This window comes from Pezoporus occidentalis, unplaced genomic scaffold (assembly GCF_034315485.1).
Source record: "Pezoporus occidentalis ecotype Australia unplaced genomic scaffold, CSIRO_AGI_Poc_V1 ctg64, whole genome shotgun sequence".
NCBI classification, from domain to species: Eukaryota; Metazoa; Chordata; class Aves; order Psittaciformes; family Psittacidae; genus Pezoporus; species Pezoporus occidentalis.
Genome location: NW_026915987.1, coordinates 2,959,639 through 2,986,780, shown reverse-complemented (window position 1 = coordinate 2,986,780; position 27,142 = coordinate 2,959,639). Strand labels below are relative to the sequence as shown.

The window sequence follows — 27,142 nt, the reverse complement described above, 5'->3', positions numbered from 1 at the left end:
AAACCATGATAAGCAGTTATATTGTACAGAAAAGATTTGAGGGGATGGCTTAGTGGTTGCATTGTTAATATGGGAGCTTGCAATTCAGGAAAATCCTAATAATGAGGTTGAAAGAAGCAATTTTATTCTTAGAAGTCTCCATCTCTAAACTGCATTAACAGTGCTAGAAGCTTCAGGACTAATTTTGTGCAATCTGGGCAGTGTGACTCAGCTGGGATTCAGGCTGTCATCCTCTGACATTGGTGAATAATCTTTGACGTGAAAACAGAGCGTAGAGAGCTTTTTGAGAGGTTGGCAGGGGCAATTTGTAAAGGGGGAGGTAACAAAAGTTGCGTTTAACCATCTGAAAGGAGGTGGAAGTGGTGGTGTTGGTGCAGTACAGCACAGATTTGCTTTGGGGATTGAAGAGGAGGAGGAGCTGCATCTTCTCATGCTGTGGTTCCAAGCAGGGCAGGAGCTGGGTTGGCTCCTCTGTAACAGATAAGGCAGAGATGGGCATGAGGATGTGGACCAGGAAACCAGGCACTTGTTTCTTTATTCCATCTAGGAAACCAGATCATTTAGACCCTGGAAGAGGGTGGCTTTGTGCTTGGGCAGAGTTGTGTGACCTCATTTAGTCTTTGGTGGAAGAAGTTAAGGCTGAGAGTTGGGATTGTTCAGCCTGGAGAACTCTGGGGAGACCTTATTGTGGCCTCTCAGCACTTAAAAGGGGCTTATAAGAAAGATGGGGAGAGGCTTTTTACCAGAGCCTGTTGCAATAGGACAAGGGGTGATGGTTTTAACTAAAACAGGTTGCCCGGAAAGGTGGTGGATGCTCCATCCCTGGAGACATTCAAGGCCAGGCTGGATGTGGTTCTGAGCAACCTGATCTAGTTGAAGATGTCTCTGCTCATTGCAGGGGGTTGGAATAGATGAGCTTTGAAGGTTTCTTCCAACCCAAACCATTCTATGAATTCATGTTCTGCCCTGGGGATCCCAGGCAATTGCACAAGGTTGTGACTACACCTGACTGAATATTTGATGGCATGAGTCTGTGACACCCATGTCACATGAAATCAGAGGTGCTGACAGGAGCAACAGAAACAAGAAGCTTCCATTTTAAAGAGCTATTAATTTTTGAAAGGATCTTTTATTTATTAAAGGAAAAAAAAAGGGCTGTGTCAAGCTCTTTTAAAATATTTTTAATGTTTTAAATAGCAGCAAATTGCCCCCTCCAAAACCAGAACAGGCCTAATGCAATTTATTTCCTGTGGTGTTCTCTTGTTTTAAGCCACTGGGTTCCTCTTTGCTGTCTTTATCTCTTCTGAGGCTCTTCTGAATTTTGCAGTTATTATTCTGCAGTCATCTAAGATCTTGTTCCTTTCAGAGCAACGTATTTTGTTGTGAGGAATATTCTGGTTAAAGGTGTGCTTGAATACACCCTTTGACTGAATCCTAGCTCCATCTGGACCTTTTATTTTGTGGGACATCTGGCTTTGTCTCAGAGTGGTGTATAAATCAGTACTGGTAGAAGGGTTCTTAAAAACACTGAAAACAACCCTTAAGGTTTTATTTGATAGGTTCGAGTAGCTGCAGAAGATCCATTTAATTAAAATGCAATTTGCATCACTACAGTTCAGAGTGCCAGTCCTATGAAAGAAACCTCACTGTTAGGTTCTGCTATAGAGGAATCTCGCTGTGGCAAGAAATCAGAATGATTTCTCAGGATCAACATGTGACTGAGATCATAAATCCTGTTAACATTTAACTGGTTGTGTTCTTTATTTGCTTAGGTGCCTGAAAGGGGGAAAAAAAACAATAAATCAACCCTTCCTCATGACCTTCATTCGGGCAGAAGGAATTTAGTAAAACAGGAGCTGTCTGCTGTTTACCTCCAGACTCAGTGCAGTCACCCGCATGCATCCCCTTGTGAAGGAAAAACAGCTTCTCTCATAGACCCAGGAGGGAGGATTTGCTCTGTCCTGCTCTGTCCCACCTCTATATTAGTCCCCAGTGGGTCTGTTTATCCTTCCTAGATGTATTAAGCCCACAGAGGTTGTTGCTTCAGGCTTGGAGCCAAGCCTGTGAGACTTGAGCTTGCTCCTTCAGAGCCAAGAAGTGTCTCTGTTCTTGTCTTGAACTTCCTTTCCAGGAGGCCTTACTAGTACAGTTGTTATTTAGCACAGATGCATGTCAGAATAGAAGATAGGTGTTTAGGTTTCCTGGAATCAGGAGCACTGGAAGACAACATGCAAAATATTCTGTGGTTCTGTTTGAACCCAGGTGATGACTCTTGAGGTTTACTAGTTCACTTGCTACCTGCCAGTGCTGTGCTGCTAAGCTGGGGCTCTGTGTGTTAACCTGCAAACCAGAAACATGGCCACAAATGATCAAGAATTGAATACAGCTCTGGGCCAATGTATCCCACCTCTTTTTTTTTTCTCCTGCTGCCCCAACCACATGTCCCTTAACCCTTCACTCTCCTCTCACCACTACTTCTCTTAGTTCCCACCTCTTCACTCTCTCTCCCCTGGCTTCCTCATGTAGTTGAACTCCAAATGGCTGGGGAGCATGGAGAAACCCAAGAAATTTCCTTGGCCTTCCAGAGAGTGAAGGGACCAGGAGGGGCAGCCAGACTGATGGACATGTGCTGGGTGACCATCAGCCGTGGGCACAGGCTGGCTGGCCGTGCTAGGTGGTATCTCCTTCCTGGTTACCTATTTCCCCTTCTCCTTCCCTCCTGCCACCAAATGTCCTTCTCAAGAGGCTGAACAGATGGTTTTGCAGCCAGGGTATTGCTGAGGATCTGACACAGCTGCCTGAGGAGTAGGTGAGCTCCAGTTTGGGCAGCTCAGCTGGAGGCTATGGTGACAAGGAGGTGGCTGCAGTGCCCATGCAGAATCACTGCTTGCTAGGAGCTGCTTGAAAGCAAGTTGACAAAGCCAAACATGGGCCAGATCTTCATTTGTGCTGAAACCTGAAGAGGAAGCCAGGAAAAGCTGTGTTTGCAGTGTCTGCTGCATCTCAGTCAGATTAAAATGTTTGTCATAAGAATGAAAAATGATTTCTTTTAAATATATAATAGGTACTTTGTGGCATAAAATCAGTCCTGTAACTCCATGAGTATCAGCTCAATCACCTGGATTTACAGCTGTGCCAGAAGTCAGGCATGACTGAAATGGTTCTAAAGCAGCCCTGAAAGGTGAGACAGCGAGAGGAGAGGTAAATCTCCATCCTGTTTCCCCTACCCTCTATTCCTATTAAATCACGTGCAAAGGCAGCTTGTGTTCCGTATATAAGTCATGGGGATGCAGCCCATGGCCCTCCAAAAATTCCTTGTGTTTCACTGCTTATTGCATTTCAGGTCAAGTGCAGTGACTGGCAATTGGAGAAAGAGACCAGGTTGGAGGCAAGAATGTGTGTTTCTAAGTTGCAGGTTCAGATCCAGGGCAAGTTTTGAGTAGCACAGTATTAGCACTGAGTTATTAGTCTTTTAGTAGTAGATAGACTGCAAAAGGGCCCCTTCCAGGGCTGAGAAAGGTCAGCCAGCCATAGAAATAGATGGTTTCTTCCACTCTTGGTGCTCATCCCTTAGCATCATGCACAGGGCTGGGTGCTAGCAGGGTGGGGGAAGCTTTGTGGTCCACTACCTGGTGCATCTCCTGTGGGTATCTTGGGTTACTTGCATTTCTACTGCTTTGCTGCTGGAGAAGAGGAATGTTTAGAAAATTGGAAGAGCATAGAATAGGGATATCAGCATCTATTCCACGTGTTACTCATTCACACCTGTGTTACCTCAATACAGTCTCAGACCCAAACCTCTAGTCATGATTAAAACTCTGTTAAAGATTTTCATCCCATTTTTCACTCCATAAGAAATGAAGGGGAATGTCATTGTTTTGCTGTTGGGTTGGAAGGAGATATAACCGTGTCTTTTTTATTTTACCTTGGAAGTGCATGAGGAAAGGAACTCTGTCCTTCCCCTTAAAACCTCTTACTGGTTAACAGCAGGAATGGTCTCAAGTCTTGCACTCATGTTTAACAAAACCTAAAACCAAAATGTGACTTACAGCACCTGCATGTGTAAGTGGGAAGTTCCCTAGCACTGTTCCAGGCATGTAATATTGCTGTCATATTACATGTTCCCGCATGGGTTTGGTAGCATGTCTTCTAAGAGAGACTCGAGTATGAGCATGGGGCAGCTCTGGTCCCCAGGAGAGCTCTGTCCCTCACCATGAAGTCTCCACTTCCCTCTGGTCTCTGCTTGTCTAGACACAGCGTCCCCAGAAGGACACAGAGGAACACCCTCCTGCCTCACCCAGGTGCCTGGGAGGCAGGAGAGCCAAGTGTGACTTTCCCCCTTCTCCTGCCTGGGGCTGGGATGGATGCACTGAGCCTCTTCTCCTGGTGGCTGCAGCCAAGGGTTGCTGCTGCCCTGGCTCTGCCCATTGACTGGGTGGGAATTTGGGGCAGGAAGGTGACCACTCCTGGGTGATGTTCGGTGAGTAGCTGGGAAGAGAGTGAAAGATGGAGAGCACGTACGGCTGAATGCCGCAGGGACCATGTCCAGCCCACAGCCTTCCGCCTGTGAAGTGATGAACACACCTCAAGTGGGCGTTCATCTGCAGTCCTCACTAGGACAGTCTGCATTTGTGGTGGGGACAGCAACCAACACCTGCAAAACCCCCCCAAACCAAATCAATTCCACAACCAAAACCACACTGGGAACCTATAGATGCTGTAGCTAATGACCTGAGGACCAAACTATTCCCTCTGTTGTTCTTGTGCCTTTTATCCCTTGCAGAGGAACCAAAGGCAAGGACATCAACACGATCAAGTCACTGCGAGTTCTGCGAGTCCTAAGACCACTGAAGACCATTAAACGGCTGCCAAAACTAAAGGTTAGAGAATAACCACAAATCTTTCCTTCTCTGGAGGTTTAAAACCGAGCTGAGCGGAAGCTGATGGACTAAACTTATTCCAAGTTATTTCTGTTCCTTTTATTTCATTGCAATTAATCTCTTTGCCAGATTTATAAAAATAACCATGCAGATGTTTAGCAAATGTCAAACACTTGTTTCTTTTGCAAACACTGTGTGCAATGTTATGAATTATTGTGAACCCACATTAAAATCAAACATCTAAAAAAGGAAAAAGGAAAAAAAGCAAATAAATTAAATTACAGTTTGTGAGTGTGATGCTAGAAATGATACAGGAGAAAATGGATTTTGGAGTGTTTGGCTTTCCCTAGAGAACTTCACATTAACATTGCAAGATATTCCACAGTCCATCTAAAGAGAAGTGTCATTGCTGTATGAGGACTTAACTCTGTTCATCTTTTCTGTTAAAGGATATATAACACAGGGTTTTGCAGCAGTACCCTTTCATCTCTAGGATACTGTGTTATACAGTAAGATTAAAGTAATGGTTACTTATTCAACACCATTTCACAAACGCTTTGAGGTACAGCCAGCCCCTGGAAGCAGAGAATGGAAGGAGCTGCAAGATTCAATTCAATTTCTGCAACTCTTGAATACCTACCAGAGAACATCTTCATGCGGCATCACTGCTTGCATGCTCTTTTCTGTGAGAGACAAGGGAAAAAGCAGTGGGTGCATTTGCAAAGGTGAAGCTATGTCTGACAAATCCTGGTGCTGCATAGTGGCACATAAAAATCAGGATCAGCTGATTCTATAGATTTACTTTTGTCCTTACCCAAAATTCACATTTAAATAATTCTGATTTTATGTGGTTTTATGCATACTATATTTACCTCAATAGATAAGGAAGAGTAATGCTGAACAGTGGTCTTTACCTGTTTAGAAGTTTGAAATGTACAGCTTTTAGGTCATAAACCAGTGAACAGTAGCTCAGGGTGCTGAATGTTTTTTATTGAACTTCTTCCTTATTTTCAAGCCATTTTACAGAGTAATAGTACCACTTCTAGAGAAGCATTCAAAACTCTATGTGAAGCAGAAGTCATATTTATAAGGTTTGTGAACTGAACCGTGTTCAGTTCTGGGCCCTTCACTCCAAGAGAGACACTGAGGTGCTGGAGCGGGGCCGGAGAAGGGCAGCGGAGCTGGTGAAAGGCCTGGAGCACAAGTGTGATGGGGAACGGCTGAGGGACCTTGGGGGGGTTCAGTCTGGAGAAGAGAAGACTCGGGGGGGACCTGATTGCTGCCTACAAGTGCCTGAGAGGAGGATGGAGCCAGGAGGGGCTGGGCTCTGCTCCCAAGGAACAAGGGATGGGACAAGAGGAAACGGCCTCAAGCTGCCCCAGGGCAGGTTTAGATGGAGCTGAGGAACAATTCCTGCCCCAGAGGGTGCTCAGGCATTGGAACAGGCTGCCCAGGGCAGGGCTGCAGTCACCGTCCCTGCAAGTGTTCACACAGCGTGGAGACGAGGCCTCAGTGCCATGGGTTAATGGTGGCCTTGGCAGTGCTGGGAACGGTTGGACTGGATGAGCTTAAAGGGCTTTTCCAACCTAGACATTTCTATGACTAAAAGTTTTCACAGCTCTGTAATTCATTTTTTTCCTGAACACGGTCTTGTGTGCAATAATCAAGAAGATTCATGGGGAGATTTAGAGATATTTCCAGTGTTTTAAATCAGGATTTTTGGGTTGCATCAGGAATGCAATTCTGTGAATTATTCACTTCTATTCAGAGAGACAGGAGCAGTATTGTACAAACCCCATGCTCGGGCAGTAGAACTGCTCCGTTTCTATTATTATGGCAAACATCTCAGACTAAAATTAAACTGCAAATGACTGTGAATCAGTGACAAATAACCACAGCATAAAGGTATTTGAGAAGTTCTTTGCAGGGCGTTCAGAAGTGACTTATGCTGACTGCATTAGTCACTTTGTTTTGAAAGACAGTTCATAAGAGAAATATTATTCGAAGGATTTGGTTTGTATCTGGTATATTGTCCTTATTATTCAACTGTTCAAATAGCGGTCAACAAGTAACATCTTTGATCAGGTTTAATGCGTTTGGTAACTGGGAGTAAATTAAACTGAAGTGTGGTTTATATTTCATAACAGACTGATTCTATGACTTCCATGGCCTAGTTTTGGTTGGAAGGGACCTTAAAGCTCCTCCATCTCCAACCCCTGCCACAGGCAGGGACACCTTCCACTGGAGCAGCTTGCTCCAAGCCCCTGTGTCCAACCTGGCCTTGAACACTGCCAGGGATGGGGCACTTTTGCTTAAGACTAATGCAACTCAATGAGCTGCGATTGTCTTTAAGCTTTATGGGCAGCACCAGGCAATTGAGTGGCACAGTCAAACTCACGCAGAAAGCAGGAGATGTAGGAAGCTTGTGGTGTTATTTCTCACAGCTGGAGAATGACTCTTGGTCAAACACTTGGTGTGCAAGTCCATAAAGACACCCATGGGTTGTAGATTGGGTCATTACCCGTGGGTGCAATTAGATGCCAGATGCCCAGGTATTAGATGCACTTTTCCTTCTTTTCAACCCCTTAACCTTGTTCTCCTCCATCCCCAGGCTGTCTTTGACTGCGTGGTGAATTCCCTGAAGAATGTCCTCAATATCCTCATCGTTTACATGCTCTTCATGTTCATTTTTGCTGTCATTGCTGTGCAGCTCTTCAAAGGCAGGTTCTTCTACTGCACTGATGAGTCAAAGGAGCTGGAGAAGGACTGCAGGTATGGCTGGGGGCATGGTCTGCAGGGGGTATCCCCATTTTGCTTTGGCAGCAGCAGCTCCCTGACTGCCCCAAAGCTTCAGCTGCGTATCTGCTGAGCTTGATGAGTCTCCTGTAAGTAAGAGCAATGCTTCAGCACAATTACCCTAGGGGTGAATTCTTCTTTTTGTTGTTTTAACAGCTGCATCATTCTTGGCTCTGATCTAGCAGATGCTTAATGATGCAGGGGAGCAGGATGCTTCCCCAGTGAGGGCTAGGTGTGATTTTAAGCTAAGGAGTTTTTGAAGGGGTGGAGTGACTCCTTTCTACCTGCTGCCTTGATTCTTTGGGCTCATATGAATTAGAAAAGCAGAATGAATAAATAATCAGAAGTGAGTTGGTAGGAAGTTAGAGCTCTTAATTAGCTGGAAAAGGAGGCAGTGCTTGAATATCTTAAAAGCCCTGTCCTGTTTTGTCCTTTGCAGCAGACTGTCACAGTGTATTACCACAACATGCTTCTTTCTCACTTGCTTTTTTAAATGGCGCCCAAACCACATCCTCAGCACTGCCCATGTCTGCCTTCGTTACCCCTCCTCTGCTGCCTGACAAGTGCAGGACACATCCCTAGTGGGACCACATCCATGTATGCAATAGCTGTGGAGACTGTTGCTGCAGCTCTGGCTTGCAATATGGCATATGAATACATTACAGAAAGGAATGTGAAATTACAGAGAGAAATGTGAAATTACTGAAGAATGTATGTTGTAGGCTGGAGGGGAACTCTGCAGATGCCAGGATCCTTAGACCATAAGGACAGATCCAATCCAGAATAGGAACCAGAGATGTTTCCCTAGCGAGCAGCACATTTTTCTGTGGGTCAGACAATTTGTTGTCAGCATGCTCTTAATTGCTGGCTTTGCCTAATGAATAAATGCCCTGATTACTATTTCATTCATAGTCCAGTTCCTGTGGCTCAAAATGCCTTGAACATGCCCTTTACTTCTGTTACAAACCTAGGGGCTGTCTTTTTATTTGTCTTTAATACATAGCACAGTCGGACTCTGATCCTGGGGCTTTTCCATGATGCTCTGTGAGTCAGATGAAGAGGCTGATTTGGTTTAATTCGCTCAGTCTGAATTGCTGCTTTTTCCTAGGGGTCAGTACCTCGATTATGAAAAAAATGAGGTGGAGGCACAGCCCAGGGAATGGAAAAAATACGAGTTCCACTATGACAACGTGCTCTGGGCTCTGCTCACGCTCTTCACTGTCTCCACAGGAGAAGGGTGGCCAACGTGAGTACACATGGCTCCAGAGTCAGTGATCATGGAGGTAATGGTATCTTTCCACAGCTCTGAGGGACATGTAAGCAGCAGTGACCTGTGTGATAAGAAGTCTTTTCCCAGCTAAGCTTTTATTTCCCCTTGCGTGATTACTGGGTGAATCAGCAGCAGGGCTCTGTGCTTTCCTTGCCATTCCTCTGAGCTTGCACAAGGATGCATAAGTGGTATTCAGTACTTAGTAGCTTGCTTGCTCCAGTGTTTTGGACTTGCACGCTTTCCTCAAGTGTACCAACTGATAATGGAAATGTAAGAAAAAGAGGGGGAAAAAGTATTGTGACCTATGCTGAAAGTATGCTGGGTATGACAGTCCCAACGTTACATTTACTGTTCAGCATATGACTTTATTTTGGCACACTTTTCTGCTGTGATACATAGAGTACAGATCATGGTCAGGGTTTCCATGGCAGGACTTTCCTGTCCTTCGTGTTCAACTGTTTCATAAGATAAAGAATAAAGCACACAGCACCAGTCTTCCTTTTCCAGTCCCTCAGTGTGTTCCCTACTCGGAGATCATCACTGCATTTCTTTTCCCACCCTTACTTTTCATCCCTGTTGATCTGAAAAGAGAAGCCAGATCTAACTGTATCTTCTCCCCTTGGCCATGGGGATAAATGGATCTGTACATAGCAAATCTCCATCATTCTGATAGAATGTTGAAAACAGAAAGGGTTTCCCTAAAAATATCCTCAAGGACAACTTCTTCCCAGCCATAACAATGGGAATGAGTTTGACCTGAGAATATGGAGAATACCCTTTGCACAACTGAAGGCCAGTGAGTGGCTATCAGGGTGTCATTGGTGCTTCACACTGATTCCATTGACTTTTCTTCTCTCTTTGCGCTTGATTGCAGTGTGCTGAAGCACTCGGTGGATGCCACCTACGAGGAACAGGGCCCCAGCCCTGGCTACCGAATGGAAATGTCTATCTTTTACGTGGTGTATTTTGTTGTCTTCCCTTTTTTCTTTGTGAACATCTTTGTGGCGTTAATCATCATCACCTTCCAAGAGCAAGGAGATAAAGTGATGTCAGAGTGCAGCCTTGAGAAAAACGAGGTACCCGTGTCTTCTGAATCTGGGGGCTCACAGCACCTCGATCCTAGTGCAAACCCACTCCTCATCCCTCCCATGCCTTAAGGGGCTTTAGAGCAGTCGTTATCTGAGGGTGTGTGGTATACAGACCAAATACAGACTGTTTCAGCTTCTGCACAAAACCAAGGAGAGTCCCCAGTGCCTCACATCAGCAAGCACTGTCACACGTCCCTATGAACCACACCTCTGCTTCACAGTGAAGGTAGACTTGCACATTAGCCCAAGTATGTAGGTGTGAAAGGAAATAAATCTTTGGCCTTTTAGAAGCCAGTCATCAGAAATCAAACCGAACTATGGTTGCTACAACTCCTAAAGGAAAGCTCCTCTCACCAGGCTCACCAGTGCCTGGCTGACATGATGTCCTAAGAGCAGCCAAAAGCAGGTGCCTTGAGAAGACTGTAAGACCAGGGCAAGCGCATACAAGGCTCAGGAGCATCCCGAGTTGGACATGGATTTCTTTAGTGTATCTTTCTTTTATGGATGTACCCAGTTTCCTCCTGAACCCACGCAGATGTTTAGCATCTGCAACATCCTTGTCTGGGGTCCCGCAGCTTCAATGACCTGTTGTACAAAAACCCATCTCTTTTCATTCATTTTGAAACTGGTACCTGACTGTTGATGAAAAGAGATGACTTATTAATCAGTTGTTATTTAGTGCATTGTTTGTCTATACGTCCAAAATAAAGCAAAACATTTAGAGGATTTTTTACCCATGTTATTCTTAAACTGAGTAGAAAGTATTTTTGCAGTAACTTATGAATTATTACCTAATCCAAGCTGAGAAAATACTCCAGAATTAAAAGTTCTTGTGGGCAGAAATCAGTTTTTAACTAGTCTTATGCTTATAATCATGTGAACAGAAATAGGCAACTAAGGGGGATCTTTGAGAGTTCACAGTGATATTTGTTGGATGATTTGCTGGTAGAGTTCAGTTCACATTCAATGAAACATTATTAACTGCAGAGGTTTTGCTGTGTGTGAGAACATACCTGAGTTTCCCAGTAGTTTTAAGCACAAATAACATCTTTACCAACCCTCTGCTTTCTACAATTACACATCAGGAGGAACTGGAAGTGTTTTTTGAAGTGAGCCTGTGCATCTAAAACTCCTTTCTCTAAGTAGGACCTACCAGGAGCTGGGTTGTGATGGAAAACTGCCTCCTAGGATTGCAGAGGACCATAGGGGTGTTTGGGGGTTTAATATTTTAGCAAATGGCCAAAAGTTATCACTATCTGAGCATCTTGGGCTGCATTTTACGGTAGTCATCAGTACTCACATCATGCGTGAGAAATGCTTAGAAATACCATCCTCCACTAAATGCTCTGCTCAATCTCCCAGTCTGGTTATCTCGACTGATGGAGGCTGCCAGCCCTTTTCTGTATTCTTTTCATCCCCTTTTTGTTTTGTAGAGGGCCTGCATAGACTTCGCCATAAGTGCCAAGCCACTGACCCGCTACATGCCTCAGAACAAGCAATCTTTTCAGTACAAGATGTGGAAATTTGTGGTGTCCCCTCCCTTTGAGTATTTTATCATGGTCATGATTGCACTCAATACCATTGTCCTCATGATGAAGGTTAGTGGGCTCTTACTGTATCTCTGGAATTCTGGGTGAGTGAATGTGGTGCTTGCGGGAGAGGCTTTGTACTCTTGATCTAAGAGCTGGGGGGTGATCAGCAGGAACAACTACCCCTTCTCATTTGCCTGGTGCCGTTTTCAGATGCCTTGTGGTCATGTGCCTCGGTCCCCAAAGGGAGGTGGTTTAGTTGTGATGAGATATTAAGAATGGGATTTTGCCACTCACCACTGTTTTGGCTCATAGCCCCTTCAGTATGTGGCCAGTGGGATGGGAACTGAGATCTGCTGGTCCTGAGCTCCCAGCTCAACCTGGGCTTCCTGCTGCAGAGCAGGGCCACTTGAGGATGCTCAGAATCCAGCCATGCCAGGGAAATGACTACCATTTGCAGCAGTGTGAGGCTTCTCGGATATGATCCACGGTGCTTACGAGGAAGAGATGCAGGTGGCTGGATATTGTGGATGATCTCCCCTCCTACCTCTTGTCTAGCTTCACAGTCAAGGGGTCACCATATTCTCAGAGTCTTCTGGAACACAACAGAGCTCTGAACTTGTCCTCTGGTTTTGAAAATGCCCTTTATCACCCTGCTCCCTGTTGTGCTCTACAGGGAGATGTATGCCAGCAACAGTCCTCCAGTCCTGGGGCTCTCTCCAGCTGCCCCATTAGGATAGCATGGAGGCAACAGTATGCTTCTGGAGTGGCATAAGTAACTGTGTTGTATCCCCAAGTCTTGCTTAAAGTGAGCACAAGATCTGGCACTAAAATGAGCAGGAGTCTTGCAGTCAGACAGGTCAGCAGGGAAGCTTTTATTCTGTGATCCTCCAGTAACAGCCTTTCTTCCGTCCTGGTTTAGTTCTATGATGCTCCAGAAGCATACGAAGAAATGTTGAAATGCCTGAATATTGTGTTTACATCCATGTTTTCAATGGAATGTGTGCTGAAGATCATTGCCTTTGGTGTGCTGGTATGTGCCTTCCTCGTTTACTTTCAACTGATTCCTCTCTACGTGAAATGCTTGTATTTCATGATGTGTATTTAACACAAAGAGAAAAATAACCCCTGGATCCCCTCTATCCCCTTTGTGTTTTCATTTGACAGAATTATTTCCGGGATGCCTGGAATGTCTTTGATTTTGTAACAGTGCTGGGAAGTATTACTGATATTTTAGTAACAGAGATTGCGGTAAGTACACTTTGCTCAATTTGCTTCATTTTCAAACCAAGCTGTACCCTGTCAAGACATTGCACCTTCTCCCTACCAGCCTTATTCCCTAGAGCTGCCTCTGGGACTCAAGATGTCCTTGGCTGGCCTGGCAGCTGGGTTCCATTAGCTCTACTCTTTCCATGGAGATGAGCACAGCCCCAGAGACTCTCATGCAAAAAGCTCTGATGAGCACGACAGTGCTAGTGACCCTGCCAGAAAGCAACCTTTCTTTCTTGTTTAGCAAATGACTCTAACCCTGAGCCTTTTTTGCCTATTAATGGAAAAATCCTGTTGAATTTAATAGAGGGAAGAGATCAAAATGATTCTGTTGAAGACTGCTGGTTTATAGCGTGAGGTGCTTTGTGGGGCACACAGGCACGTCTGTCCCCTTGGGGCTCCTACCCAATCTTGGTCACGAGGCCGAATGAAGGCGAGAAGGGGAGGGTGACAGGAACATAGAAACAGGCAGAAACTCATCAGCCTGGATTGTGCGTTTGGTGCATTTCTGTTCTGTGCACAAAAGCTTTGTGAGGCGATGATTCAAACAACTTCACCAGAGGGTTTGTTGGCCAGCCCTGCTGTCGCCCTGCTAATGTGACCTGTAGATGACAGGAGCTGTACAAACTAGACATTAAATTCAAGAGGATTTTTCCATGCTGGCAGCAAATGTCTCACTCAAGCCTTGACAACCTGGTACTACCCATTCTATGAATTGCTCCTCTCCTCTCCCAGTGCATGTTTTAGCTGAGGATGCTGTATCTCTATGTGATGAATTTGAACTTTACCGTAATGTTTTTTTTTCTCAGTCCCTGGGATTTGCTTATTGATCTGTTTTGTGTGTGCTGAGAACTATGCTCCCAGACTTCTTTACAGGACATTCAGCTGGTGGTGAAGACCACGTTACTGATTCTAACAAAATGCACTATAATCTAACTTCTTTGGTAAAAAAAAAAAGCATGAAAAACCCCAGTTTTACTCCCCACACGAAAGGTTCTCATTTAATGGTTGGTGAATCCTATTGTGTAGGTTTTGGATTACCTTTTGCTCTCAATGCACAGCTTACAGCCAGGGTAAAGTGACTCAGATCAAACACAAGGTTTAACTACCACTTCTTTGAGTGCTTAGAATCCTTGCATTGATGCTTTTTCCCACTCCCTTTCATGGGACACACTTGCTTGCCAGTCTCAGGTCCCCAAACTTTTGCCTTGGTTTGAAACTCAGTGAAAACCTTTGCAAGTCAGCTACAAACAGAGACTGATGCTTCTCTTCCACCCCTCCTTTGACTGGGAAGAAGCATCACAACCAACTCACACGTGGTAAGGGAGCCTGTGGTCTCTCAGAGATTGGTATCTTCTTTGGGAAGATGTCTCCTTCATAACACCAAGCCCACATGCTTCTTGTTAAAATCCTGCTTTGTACAGCTACTCAGCAGGCAGAGAGCAGGATCAGTGTTGCCTGTTCTCTGCTTGGCAGTAATGTCTCTGGTTTCCAACATCAAAGGCAGCAGCAATTTGGGGATGCCTTTGAAGAGTAGTATGAATTACCTCTAAAACCAGTCAGTAAACTCCAGCAGTGTTAAGCTCCCAACCACCTATTCTCCTTTCCATTATCCTCCCAGGTAGTAATGGAGAGGCTTTTGGTTTTGGAATACTAGATCCGTTAAGTCAAACCTTTGAGAGAACTTTCTAATGTAGTTTAACAGCTTTCCCTGGCAGTCCGTACAATACAAAGCTGCTCACAAACATGTCTTAAACATAAAATCCATATGTCCCCCAGTACCACTCCAGCCCCTGACCTCTTGGTCCTCTGTCTCAGGCCATTGACGTCTCTAAATCTTCCCCTTCTTCAGCATTTCCATATAGCTATCACATATCCTTTCCACATGTTTCCCCTTGGAGCACATAGGGTGGAAAACCAGCAGAAGGGTCCAGCACTCTGCTCTGGTTCTGTTTTATTGGCTCCACAATAGGTTGTAGCACATGTTATTCTGACCCACAGTGCATCAGGGGAAACCCAAGAGGTCCCAAAGTTGCCTGGGAAAATCCAGGACTGTTTTATCACCTGGGAAGTGGTGCAATACATGGATATTCTGGAAGAGTTACACTTTAATCCATCTTTGTAATGTATAACTTGCTGCTTTGCTAAACTAGAGGTGCACCTAAGTCACTTACATACTTCTGGTATTTAGAACCAATTAAAAAAGGCAGAAAGGGGCTGGATAATCTGATGCAATGACAGTGAATAAACTGTTTGCAAACAGCAGGGACCAAGGCAGGACCAAGCCCGTGAGGGCCTCAGTCACAAAGCACAGATCACTTGTGTGGCCTCAAGTCTTCAATCCCATAGCCTCTGCTCAAACTCTCTTTGCCCATTAGATTTCCAGGTAGAGTAGAGGAGTACCCAGGATGAGGATTGACTCTGCACAAAACACAGTAGCTAATGTTGAACCCCACTTCATCAGCTTCCTGTCTCAGTCCATGATCAGGGGTGCAGCAGCTGTATGAGCTCTACAGAGCTGAGAATAAACAAAGTGGAGAACAGGTCTTTGCTTGCAACAGCTCAGAGCTCTGTCCACAGCAGAGGATGCCCTCTTCTCCCTTTGCCTCCCTCAGCTCCAACCTCTCTTTGGCTGGCAAGCAACCATGGGGATAGCTGGGTGGCAGCTTCCTTCCCTGAGCATTCAGCCCCATTGTTCCCCCTCCACTCAGGCTGAGAAGTGGGGGTCACCCGCTCAGGTGACCCCCACAATGTAAACTCGATGCTTCTGTGCCTGTAACATCCACCCATGAATCATAGAATCCCAGCCTGGTTTGGGTTGGAAAGGACCTTAAAATCATCTAATTCCAACCCCCTGCCATGGACACAGACACCTTCCACTAGAGCAGGTTGCTCCAAGCCCCGTCCAGCCTGGCCTTGAACACTGCCTGGGATGGGGCATTCACAGCTGTGGTTCCCTACAGAGAAGGGATGTTATCTGGGTGTAACTTTGAGATCAGGCTCACACGTAGTTACAGGAGTACCACTTTTCTCCATGACTCTATTTTCCAGCTATAAGGTAAATGAACCTGCTCACCTGGGCAGTCTCACCTCTGCTTCCACCAGCTGTGCTACATCGGTACTTTAACCCACTGAAAAGTAAAGATAAAAGGAAAAGACATGTTGATTAACTCTTTATTTTGATTTTCTAGTCATGTCATATGTAATTTACTTTGTGAATGCCGTGGAATATGTATATATATTTTTTTATTTCCTTAGGCAAAACCATGTATGTCAGTTTTTTACCCTCTCAGTAACTGAGGTATAACAGGAGGCACCAAGGAGGAGGTGTCCGAATGGGCATATAGCAAACTGACATCTATTTCTATGCCTGGAAATACAAAAACCATCCTGACAAGTGTTTGTGAATTGCCTCCCAATTTGCATTACAAAATGAAATGCAAATATCTACTGCACTCTCTGTGTTACCCTTTAGGATCCAGAACCTGTTTTGGTTTGAAGCATTTTTTGATTTATATAACTATCACAAAATAACACCCCCCTAAAAGTCCAACAGTTTCTTTTCCAGTGAAATTTTCAGAGTTTCCTTTTTTGCTTGTCCTGATTACTCATTTTCTCTTTTTGTTTCCTGTTTTGTTCTTTATTTTCCTTATCTACCTGCTGAATCACGCCATCCAATCAACATACAATGCGAAAACCATGTCTCCGTCTGTATGTTGTGCACCTGCTGCTCAAAAAAACCCAATAAATTTGTAAATAACCTTGCAAAATCCCCATCCATGACAACATCACATATAGGACACGGTTGGTTTCATTGAATTTAAACAATTCTTTAAATTCTCTGCTTTTATTTTCTCTCGTTTTTCTTTAATTTGACTCGTTTTTGATGAGATTTCCGATTGCACTGGTGAAAAAAAAGCCTCACTGCAGCGTGCCTCAAAACTGGCTTCTTTCCTGCATCTTCTTCCCCTTGGCTAATTGGTGACGTGAGGCAAACGCAGTTACCAATAGCCTGTTCTCTGCTCTTTGTTACACCTGGCAATGATAAAGGGGAGACTGACACTTGCTTTATTTTGGTGGAAAATTGAATGAGAATAGGAGGGAAGGATGCTGCTGGATGACCTGGAGTAGAGAAGATTGTCTGGCTGGAAAGCCCTACCTCTTGTGAGTGGTGGAACCAAATTCAGCTCTCGGAAACTGGTTTTCTTTCATGGTGAGAAGCACTGAGCTTTCTGCAAAGGGAAGCAGCACCTTTCAGAGGGCTGCCTTACAGGTACTTTAAGCCCATGGTTTACACTGTAAGGTAAGGCACAAAAATGATTGAAGTGGTTACAGACTTGCTTCTCTCAAACCAAAAGAGAGCTCATAGGAAAGAGGGACTGAAAACTCTTTGTGATACCAGCATATAGAAGCATTTTGCCACCACAGTGGACACAGAGTCCCTGGATGCAAAAACAAAGATCTGAAGTAAAATGCAGAAGCCCTGTTATGAACAGGGCTGAAAACCACTGGCAACCAGATCCCACTGGGAATTTAGTGCCTGGTTCTAAAGATCCCTTTGGCAATACTGGCCTTTGTCTTTGAAAATCATAAATTAAGCAAAATAGAATGAATAAAGAAAAATACAATCTAAAAAAAATACAGATAATTGTCTTGGCTATGGTTAATAACACAAATGAGACCATAAGCTTATCAAAACTACTTGCTTGGCCACCTGGCAACAGCTCTTGGATCCGTGTTAACCTCTGGTCTTCCTGTTGCACAGTTGCTGTTAAGAAGTAAAGCAGAGTGAATCTTTATGGCAGACTGCAAATATGCTCTATGTGTGCTTCCTGGAGGGTCACAGAAGGGAATTGTCTGCTAGGAAGTAGCATAGAAAAGGATGACAAAGGCCTAGCACAATCTGAGAATTGGAACCATTACAGATGTGTGGGAGCTTAGAGGATGTCTTTGGAGACTTCATCTTCTGCACCCCTGGTCCAGGCAGCACAGAGGAGTGCTCTGGCATCAGCTGCACACGGAAAAAGTACTGGAAAAAGTCAGCTTATTTCAGTTTGGCCAAGTTTTGGCCTTGTTGCTGTTAAAGATTTAAATGCTCATCCCAAGGTTTGTTAGGACTGCAGTCTTTCTGGTCATGTGTGCAGGTCCAGGCTCCCTCTATCACTCAGGATCCAAGATGGATCTTTGGAGCACCAGGTTGTCCTCTGGAGCTGCCTTCTTCCTTCCGCTGCTGATGATGGGAGCATACAGTGACTGCAGCAGAAGCACCAAAGTTTAAAGATAGGAGGGAATGAGGAGAGAGCTGGGCATCATACACAAAATCACTTCTGACTCAGGATGAAAGGACACTATACGATATGCTTATAACTGCAATGTCCCCAAGACACAGACCCGTGTGGCAAACATCTTCAGCCTTTTAAAATCAGCAAGGCTTTTCCCAAGCTTCAGAGGAAGCCAAGACCCTGTGCAAGATTCAGGATCTCCTCTTCAGTACTGACAAGAGACATTTAAACGAGAACACAACCATTTCCTCTAGAGTACTTCCTTAGCACAGTAAGTTAATTCTTGTTGATGCTGGATGAAGACAACTGCCAAAGCTTCCTGAGTGATCCCATTCTTGGCTTGGTTGGATTCCTCTTCCCACACCTCTTTGCGACTTTGGGTGAGCCTTTGATTTTGAGGACACAAAACTGAAGTTTCAAGCCCAAGGGGTGGCTGTGTTCTGCAACAGGGCTGGAGAAAAAAGCAGGGATGAGCAGCTCAAATTCTCCCAAATTCATTGCAGCATAATGGAACCTCCTTCTACATACTGCAGAGCTTGTCCAGCCATGGCACAAACCCCTCATATTCCTGCTGCAGGTTTCAAGATCCAAAATGTTACTGAGATGGTGCTTTGCCACTGGTGTACATCCCTTGGTCCTCATCCCTGCGGATGGTGGGCACAGCTCTAGCATTTGAGAGGAAACCACTCTTCTGCTGAAGAACAGATCTGGGCAATGGTTGTATATCCTAATCTTCATGTCTTCTCAGTATGGAAAACATCCTAAGACAGGGCAAAGGGGCTGTCTGCCCATGGTGGGACAACAGTCAAGGCCAGTTCTTTATCTGTTACATCCTGCTTTGCAGTTTGCTCCAGGAATGATATCTCTCAACGGAGCTTTGGTCATACTCTGGTCATGGGAAGCTGTGGCTGTGCCCATCACCCCAGAGTCTGGTGGGTGACTGTAGGCCTTTGGTACCAGAGCTCCCACTTTAAGGAAAATAGTGACAGGCCAGGAGGAGATTTGCCAGTCCTCAGGTGGATCATAAAACCATAAAGCTATAGTGCTTCTCATGAACACCAGCCAGCCTTTAGCATCTGTGCAACATCAAAGCAAACTAAAACCTGGAAAGCAACAGCTTGGTAACCCAGAGGATGGTCATCTGTGTGTAATGTGGTGGCTAAGTGGGAGAAGAATTGATGCAAATTGCTGTTATGTACAAGAAATATTGCAATGTGGAGTTTCCCCTTTAACTGCATGCGGTTCTAATACCTGCCTGGACAGCTGAGGTGTCGAAGGATGGGTTTTCTACCTGGTGTGCTGAGGGTTACACATGTGGAGCCCTTCCATCCATCATGAGCGTGTGTAACTTTGCCTCCCTACAAACAGTGCAGAGAACAGTCCTTCGATCAGTCTGCAGATGTTGGTGACAGGATTTTCCTGGGTTGTGAGTGATGCCCAGCAGAGCTGAGGCTCTGGTTGCACTTGAAGATATGGCACTGCATGAGTCAGGGAGGGTTTGGGGAAAGAAAGAAAAGGTTATGGGCTGTTTGACCCTCCAAATCCCGGGGAGTGGGTACTTACAGATGTAAGCGCAGAGTTTCAAGCCCCCTGTTCCATACTGTATATATGGACACCATTCTGTATAGCACCTCAAGTAACACAGGGATAGCCTGAGCTAAGTATGACCTTGCAGTCGGCCTAGACCAAAGCTGATGTTTAGCATCATGTCAGCTGTGATGATGGGATTATAGCAAAGCCTGAACAAAACAATATTCTTCCTGTTAAGCTGCAGTAAAACAAGGGAAAAGAGAGGTAAGGCAGGCTCATACACAGAGAGACAGATCCTGCACTTGCTGAGTGTGCACATGCTCCCTGGAGGCACTTTAGGTCTGGCTTGAGCGTTGCTCTGAAGGTAATTTGTCAGACTTGCAGTTATGATACCCAAGTGCCATGAACATTATATGTAAGGTCTGATCCAGTGGGGAGACCTTCCATCATTAAATGGGCTCTGGGTTAAATCTTTGCCCTGCACTGGTTGACTCTGCTCTGCAGAGGTCTATCAGCCAGTGCCACAGGGGAAACAGGCTTCTAAGGACCAAATTAGTGATGGCACCCGTTTATCCAGCCGTGGTCCAGCTCTGCCCCTGGGTCTTACATGTCCCTTACCTGTTAAGGTGGCATTTTGTGAAGGGATGTGAAAAATGAACCAGAAGCTGATGCTAAGAGACAAGTGTTGAAGTTCTAGTGCCTATTTTGCTGACCTTGAACAACCCAGGGGAATCCTCGCTTGTCTTTTGCCTGCCAGAGCTGAATTCTGTTGCTGACTTGAATGAGCTCAGTGTTGTCTGCTCTTTCATTGAACATACCTGTGCTTTTCTCTTTTCTCTTTATTTGAGGATTGAGTCTGATATACGGTCTGTGCCTAACTCTGAGCTGCTTGTGTTTTTAAAATGAGAGAAACGGAGTGCATGCCTGAGACTGATTTCTTGAACTCTGGGATTGGTGGAATGCGATGCTAATGCCCCCAAAACTGAGCTGGCATTTAAATAAATGAATAGATCCAACAAGCCCCCCCAAATTCAGCATGAGCTCTGTAGCCAAATGAGCAAGAAATGTGGGTCATTTCAGTATGACTGGGTATCTCCTGGTAAAGCAATAATAGAAGGGAAAGACTATTTTTGCTCATCTTTACCAACAGGAGCTCCTTACGATTATATTTTCCACTCCACTGCTCGATAGTTTAAAGTGGGATGCTTTCTCTTTAGCTTACTCAGTCAAATAAGTGGCTGTGAACAGAGATTCAGAAATAAGCAAATTGGAATTAGTACAGAAAGGGGGGATTTTTTTTTAATCTCCTTAAAATAGGAGGGCAAGAGGGATCTGGCTTTTGCATGTTTTGTTTTGGAAAGAACCCTCTCTAGATTAGCTCATTGGGGCAAGAAACCTCTTTTCCCTGAAGGAAAGGTAAAAATGGGGTGTGGGGTAGGGAGAAGCATACAAACCCAAAGGAAATGGGAATCTGTACCCAGCAGTTCTTTGATCCACCTGCAAAGGCACATTTAATATTAATCTAAAAACTCAGCAGGTTCCTAAGGCCCCGTCCTGCTGTTGAACCCTCAATCTGCCCAATTGATTTGCTGCCATTGATCCATCTTCCAAACAGTCTTGCTGGTGCCATTTCTCCTTGCTGAGCCTGTCCAGTCACATGTTGTATAAACCTTTAAAACCTCCAGGTTAGAAAACATCCTCATTTCTTCAAGGATGTTCTAATCTTCACTGGACGATGCCTTTCTTTGTTACGGTAGAGGTTATATGTGCAGTCCCTTGCAACTGTCTTGGCTTACGTTCAGTTCATTGTAGAAAGAGAACTGACCAAGACTTCAAAACAGCCTCACTCTGTATGAAATGATAATACGGCACCGTTGCCTCTCCCTGAATCTTTATGGGGAGAAAATCTGCCTTGCTCAAAGAAAATAAGCCCTCCATGGACAGCGTGAAAAGGCCTTTTCCTTTTCCATCATTGACCCAGTAGCAGAGGGGAGGGCTCTTGTGGAGAGGGATTTTCTCATACTTGCTGCATGTGGAGTGATCTGCACTGACGAATGTTTCTTTTGGAAGGTTTTCTGGTGGCCGATTTGCTGCTTAGATCGTGAAGCTGGTAATTTTAATTTCTTTTTTGCGGGCTGTGGTTTCCAATCGCGTTAATTTCTGAAGGACACAAACCCTTTACTTTCCGCAGGACAACTTCATCAACCTCAGCTTCCTGCGGCTCTTCAGGGCAGCCAGACTTATCAAGCTCCTCCGGCAGGGTTACACTATCCGCATCTTGCTCTGGACATTTGTGCAGTCGTTTAAGGTGGGTGTTATGCAGGTGGGAGGCAGGGAAGAGACAGGGGAAGATGGTGATGCTTGGCATGTCTGTAGCATCCTTCACTGGGTATCAAAGAGCTTCTCTTTGCCAAGGGACCCGCCTATCTGCACTTCTACAAAGGAATTAGAGGAATATTGCTAACCGATTTGTACTGACATCAGTACAAATCAGCTACAAATTGTAATCAGTACAAATTGAACATCCCCTGAATACCACAGGGAATGAGCAGTTTGGAAGCTGAGACTGAAAGGTGGATGGCTCCTGATGCAGACTTCCAAGTGTGCAAGCTTTGGCTGCCCTTGAAACTACAAAATCCCCATGGCAAAGTCTTGAGACTTGAGTATTTGCATAAGGAAATGATTGATAAGTGCCTTCATGCCTGCTGTTTGCTGCAGCAAGTGCAAGGTTAAATTGCTTTCACCAGGTTTCAGTCTTGGTAGAATCTCATAGAGGCAAACCCTAAGGCAGTGCATTTTGATGCTATAAACTGTGAAGCTGCATAGCACAGAGCTGTGTTTGTATGACTTGGAGGATTAAAAACTGAGGTTTTGTTCTGAAGTTGAGACTGTTGCTTTGCCAGGTTTGCTTTACCCCTGCCCTTCCCTCCTCAGAGTCTTGTGGCCGGCATTAACTTGTGGCACAGGGGTGTCTGCAGCTGGATATGGCGCTTCTGAACAAAGAGACCCTCATATGACTGCCTTACAGCAGCTTAGCTCTCAACCTCTGCCTAGATTTGTGTTAGCTGTTCTCCAGGTCTAAATAAGAGCCCACATGCCCAGAAGCTGGGTATTGAACAGCTCTCAGATCATTTGCAGCCCATTTCTACAGCTTGTGTTTTATCTCTGGCTATGGGGCATATGCAGCGCAGAGAGGACATCACTTAATCTGAAATGAAAACACTTCACTGCATTAATTACCCATTCATTTAGCCTGAGTGGGAAGGAGCTGTTACTCTCAGCTTGGTTACTGTCATCATTACATTGTAGCCTTCACTGATTTCTTGCTGAAACTCAGTCTTTTTGTTCTCCTGGGGTTGCAATCTGTGCCTGTTTCAGAGCAGGAACTTGTCTACTAAATTTACAGCAAGGCCATTAAAAATTAATGTTAATACAATTATACATAGAAAGTGTCAGTGCTTGCCAGTAGCTCCAGCACTTGCTGCGGAACTTCTTACTGTGCTTTCCCTCCTTACTGCTGATCTGCTTGCAGGGATGTATGGAGAGCCATTGGAAAGCCCAGACTGTTTTGTGATGGATGAATACCTGCCTCCTGGGGTTTGTCTTTTGAAGGCTACTAGAATTCATAGAATCACAGAATCCAGCCTGGTTTGTGTTGGAAGGGACCTTAAAGCTCCTCCAGCTCCAACCCCTGCCACGGGCAGGGACACCTTCCACTAGAGCAGCTTGCTCCAAGCCCCTGTGTCCAACCTGGCCTTGAACACTGCCAGGGATGGGGCAGCCACAGCTTCTCTGGGCACCCTGTGCCAGCGCCTCAGCACCCTCATAGTTCTCTTCCCAGTTCCTTCATCTGAAGGAAGAATGCCAGAAATCACAAGGAATTAAATGCTATCAGCTGATGTTTACTTCTGCTGTCATTAATGTTGCCTTCTCCTTTTCCACAGGCCTTGCCTTATGTGTGTCTCCTCATTGCAATGCTCTTCTTCATCTATGCCATCATTGGCATGCAGGTAAAAAGTTGAGCTTTTGTATTGACCATAATCAGCCTGGTTTTGTCCTGCTGGTTCAGGGTGCAAATGGGTTGTTGCCTCCACAGGAAGATCAACAACCGACTTAGGAAGAGGGAAAAGCTCCTCTTGTCTGGTGTCAGGTACATCAGAAATGGGGAAAAAAAAAGCCACATTTTCTATGTTTATTGCGAAGTTTTGTGTTGAACATGGCCCTGGGTGTACAAAGGGAGATGGCGAGCAGGCAAACCAGCCACAGGAGCCGCAGCACAGCATCTGCAAGGCATTGGTGGGCAGCCATGTCTCCCTTGGGCAGAACATGCCCCTTCTGAGAACAGGCACATTAAGAGGCTGAGAGCAGGGAGCAGCTCAGGCTCTGCACCTTCCTGACAGAAATGAGAAAGTTCTCTTGACCTGGGATGGAGCTGGTGTTGGAAAGGGTCTGTGTGAAGATGAAGCACACTAACCTTGGTTTTGTCCCTGTTTAGTCTCTACAACACATTTTTACCCCCCTCTTCAGCACAGAAACAATTTTAACTATTAGATCCTTTAAAAAGGACAAATTATTTCCCTGCCTTTTCCTCCTGCTCTATTAGATCCACCTTCATTGACAATATCCCTATGAGGACGTGTTTGGCCTGAATCACTTCTGTTTTCTGTGGCAGGTATTTGGGAACATTGCTCTAGATGATGAAACCTCCATTAATAGGCACAATAACTTCCGCACCTTCCTCCAAGCCCTGATGCTTCTGTTCAGGTAAGTAGAGGTTAAAATACCTTATGATTTGCACGTGAACAATAAGTAAGTCTTTGGTTTTGCATACATCAGTTTAGCTGCTGAGACTTAAGCACCCTCTAGTACAGGTACTTGGAGTAAAGCATCCCTTCCTCCTTCATCCTCCTTAGCATTTGATATGGAGAAAACTCCAGGAACAAACTTGCCAACAAGGTTTTCAAGCTGACAAGCAGGTATCCCTTATTGTGCTGCCGGGAGACACGGGGGATAGCTCCTCCTAACGCGTGTCTCCCCATTGCCACACAAGCCATCCTTTTATAGCCACTGGGCATGCATACATATTCATGAGGCTACGAATGGATTACATCATTTTCCAGAACGTTCCCCGCATGCGTACAGAATTGTGGTGGTCTCTGAAGGTCTTTACTTCTTCCAACGATCTTCATCACTTCTGGCAGCCTTTGAAGCACGCACAGTAGATGATCATACCAGTTTAATTGGTTCGTTAGCACCAGAGACATAATAATCCTCCTATCCTCCTACTTATCAGTTAGTTTAGCTGTAGCCCATCCTGGACACCTGCGGTTCCCAGATACTCCTTATCCTGTGTCCTGTTCTTCTAGACTGTTTCTCTTGAACTATGTCACAACTATAACAATTCATCTTGTGAGAATTCTCAGTATGTTCTCTAGCTGTACTCTATTTTTTCTCTATGTATCATGCACCTCAGTAATTTTCCATTGCTACTGTTACAAAGCCATCAAACTTAACATTACTTAAATCTAATTCTAAAGGTTTATATATTCCATTTTGTGATTTTGTGCCCCCTTGTTTCACATTAAAGGTTGGCCTGGAACCTCTGAATAGGGCAGATCTGTTTCAGCACACCAATATCTCCATAAAGTGACACTCAGCACCTTGAAAACCCATGTCAAGTCAGGCAGAGGCTTAATATAAGCCCCAAGTCACTATGACCAACCAAATTATCCTGGTATTTCTGTCTCTGCCTCATATGGGAAATAAGAAATTCAAGGGGAGAAGCGGGTTTCATTTCCCATCGTCTCCATTGGGTTTACAGCCAGCACGAGGACAGAAAAGTTAGCTGCTTCAAAAGGGAGCAATCTAAGCTCTGTTTACTTTCACTGCACTGGACATGTTTAAATCAATCTGATTTTATTCTCCATAAAACCAGTAAAGCTCAGTCTACCTTAGCCTGGTGAGTTTCTTCTACTCCCTGGTAATAGAGGGAAATGTTCTTTCTCCTTTCATTTCCACATCAGCAGGCTGGTAGTTCAAATTCCTGATGTAGATGCAGTATCTCCACCTGTACACAACCTTCCACTTTATTAATGTACTTACTTAGCACAGTAATACCACGAGGCAGATGTGTTTCAGGTGTGTAACCATGATGGGGCTGGATAAGCTCACCCTCTGCCATTCCCAACTGCAGGAGTGCCACGGGAGAAGCCTGGCATGAGATCATGCTGTCGTGCCTGAGCAACAGAGCCTGCGACCCTCTCTCCGGCCTCACCAAAAACGAATGTGGCAGCGACTTTGCCTATTTCTACTTCGTGTCGTTCATCTTCCTCTGCTCCTTCCTGGTAAGTTGGATCCCATCTCTCCCATAGTGGGAGTACTGGTGTGGACACCCCCCTCCCAGCCCTTCCCTCCTCATTCCCTTGCTTCCTACTTCTACCCAGTAATGATTTATACAACATTACAAGAGAGCTTCACTAAAACCCATTTATCATCCCGGTGATAAAATCCCTCTAATCCCCAAAGAGATCATTTAGTTATTAAAGGGGTTTATCTTCCTTCTCACAGGGGAGTCTAATATCTGTCATTAAGCATTAATCGGGTTTGTCTTGATTTCCTTTGAGGAAGCAAACTGGGCAGAGTATGGTGAGAATGGCCAAGATAACCTTGGATCATCAGTGATTGCAGGAGTCGGCTGGGAGCATCACACTTACTCGATGCATTGTGTTCCGTTTGTCACATACATGCAATGATCATTTTCTTCTGCAGTGGTGCCAGAAAAGCTTTAGACATGAAATCAGACAGAGCTGCTGTACTTGATTTGTGCTTATGGTCACCAACACCAGGCTGGGTCTCAGCTCTGACAGGTTCCAGTGTCTTTCCAGTCACTTACAGGCATAAAAAGCTCTCTGCTCTGGGGCCTTGCTTCACTTTCTGCACCACTGGGACAGAAGGATGGAAAACCAGGGACAGGGACCCAATTAAACTTTAAGGAGAAAGAGATGAATGTCAGTTCTGAAATGTATCGAAAAGCAACGTATGAAGTCTACATTCAGTTCCATGGCTTTGCTTTAAAATGTGAGATCTGGTGCTTTGTGTAGCTAATCCCTGCTGTCATCAGAGACCTTTAACCAGAAAAAGAGGCACACGTGGCAGTTTGATGCTGCGTGTAGATAGAGAGGCTTCAATGCCCCCTACTGAGATCCTTTGTCCCTTGTTGTTGCCCCTTTGACATCCCATGCTTTATTTCTTCTGCATATATCAAGAAACATGAGTCCCTTATACAAAGTTAATGCTCCATTTACTGATACCTTCGGCAGCCTATTTCAAAGCCAGTTGTTTTCCTTGTACAAATCCCTACCCCGACAACAGACATCCTTATTGTTATTTTCACGGGCATTATAGTTCCTAAAACTTGTTCTTTAAAAGACGAACAAACAGCTCCTCCTGGCTCACCCTCCCTGGCTTGTATCATCCATCATATTCCACGTGTAGTAGC

At 45.0% G+C, this 27,142-nt stretch overlaps 1 protein-coding gene across 11 annotated transcripts in view; it reads left to right on the top strand.

Annotated features, from left to right (window-relative positions):
- CACNA1B (calcium voltage-gated channel subunit alpha1 B) overlaps window positions 1–27,142 on the top strand; it is a 297,873-nt gene that overhangs the window by 230,687 nt on the left and 40,044 nt on the right. For all 11 annotated transcript variants that reach the window (XM_062640317.1, XM_062640320.1, XM_062640316.1 and 8 more), the window contains 11 exons: window positions 4,784–4,880; window positions 7,492–7,652; window positions 8,785–8,922; window positions 9,821–10,022; window positions 11,468–11,632; window positions 12,486–12,596; window positions 12,731–12,814; window positions 21,836–21,952; window positions 23,589–23,654; window positions 24,317–24,408; window positions 25,838–25,988. In XM_062640317.1, coding sequence (XP_062496301.1) covers window positions 4,784–4,880; window positions 7,492–7,652; window positions 8,785–8,922; window positions 9,821–10,022; window positions 11,468–11,632; window positions 12,486–12,596; window positions 12,731–12,814; window positions 21,836–21,952; window positions 23,589–23,654; window positions 24,317–24,408; window positions 25,838–25,988 — 1,384 coding nt within the window. The remainder of the gene's footprint in view (window positions 1–4,783; window positions 4,881–7,491; window positions 7,653–8,784; window positions 8,923–9,820; window positions 10,023–11,467; window positions 11,633–12,485; window positions 12,597–12,730; window positions 12,815–21,835; window positions 21,953–23,588; window positions 23,655–24,316; window positions 24,409–25,837; window positions 25,989–27,142) is intronic.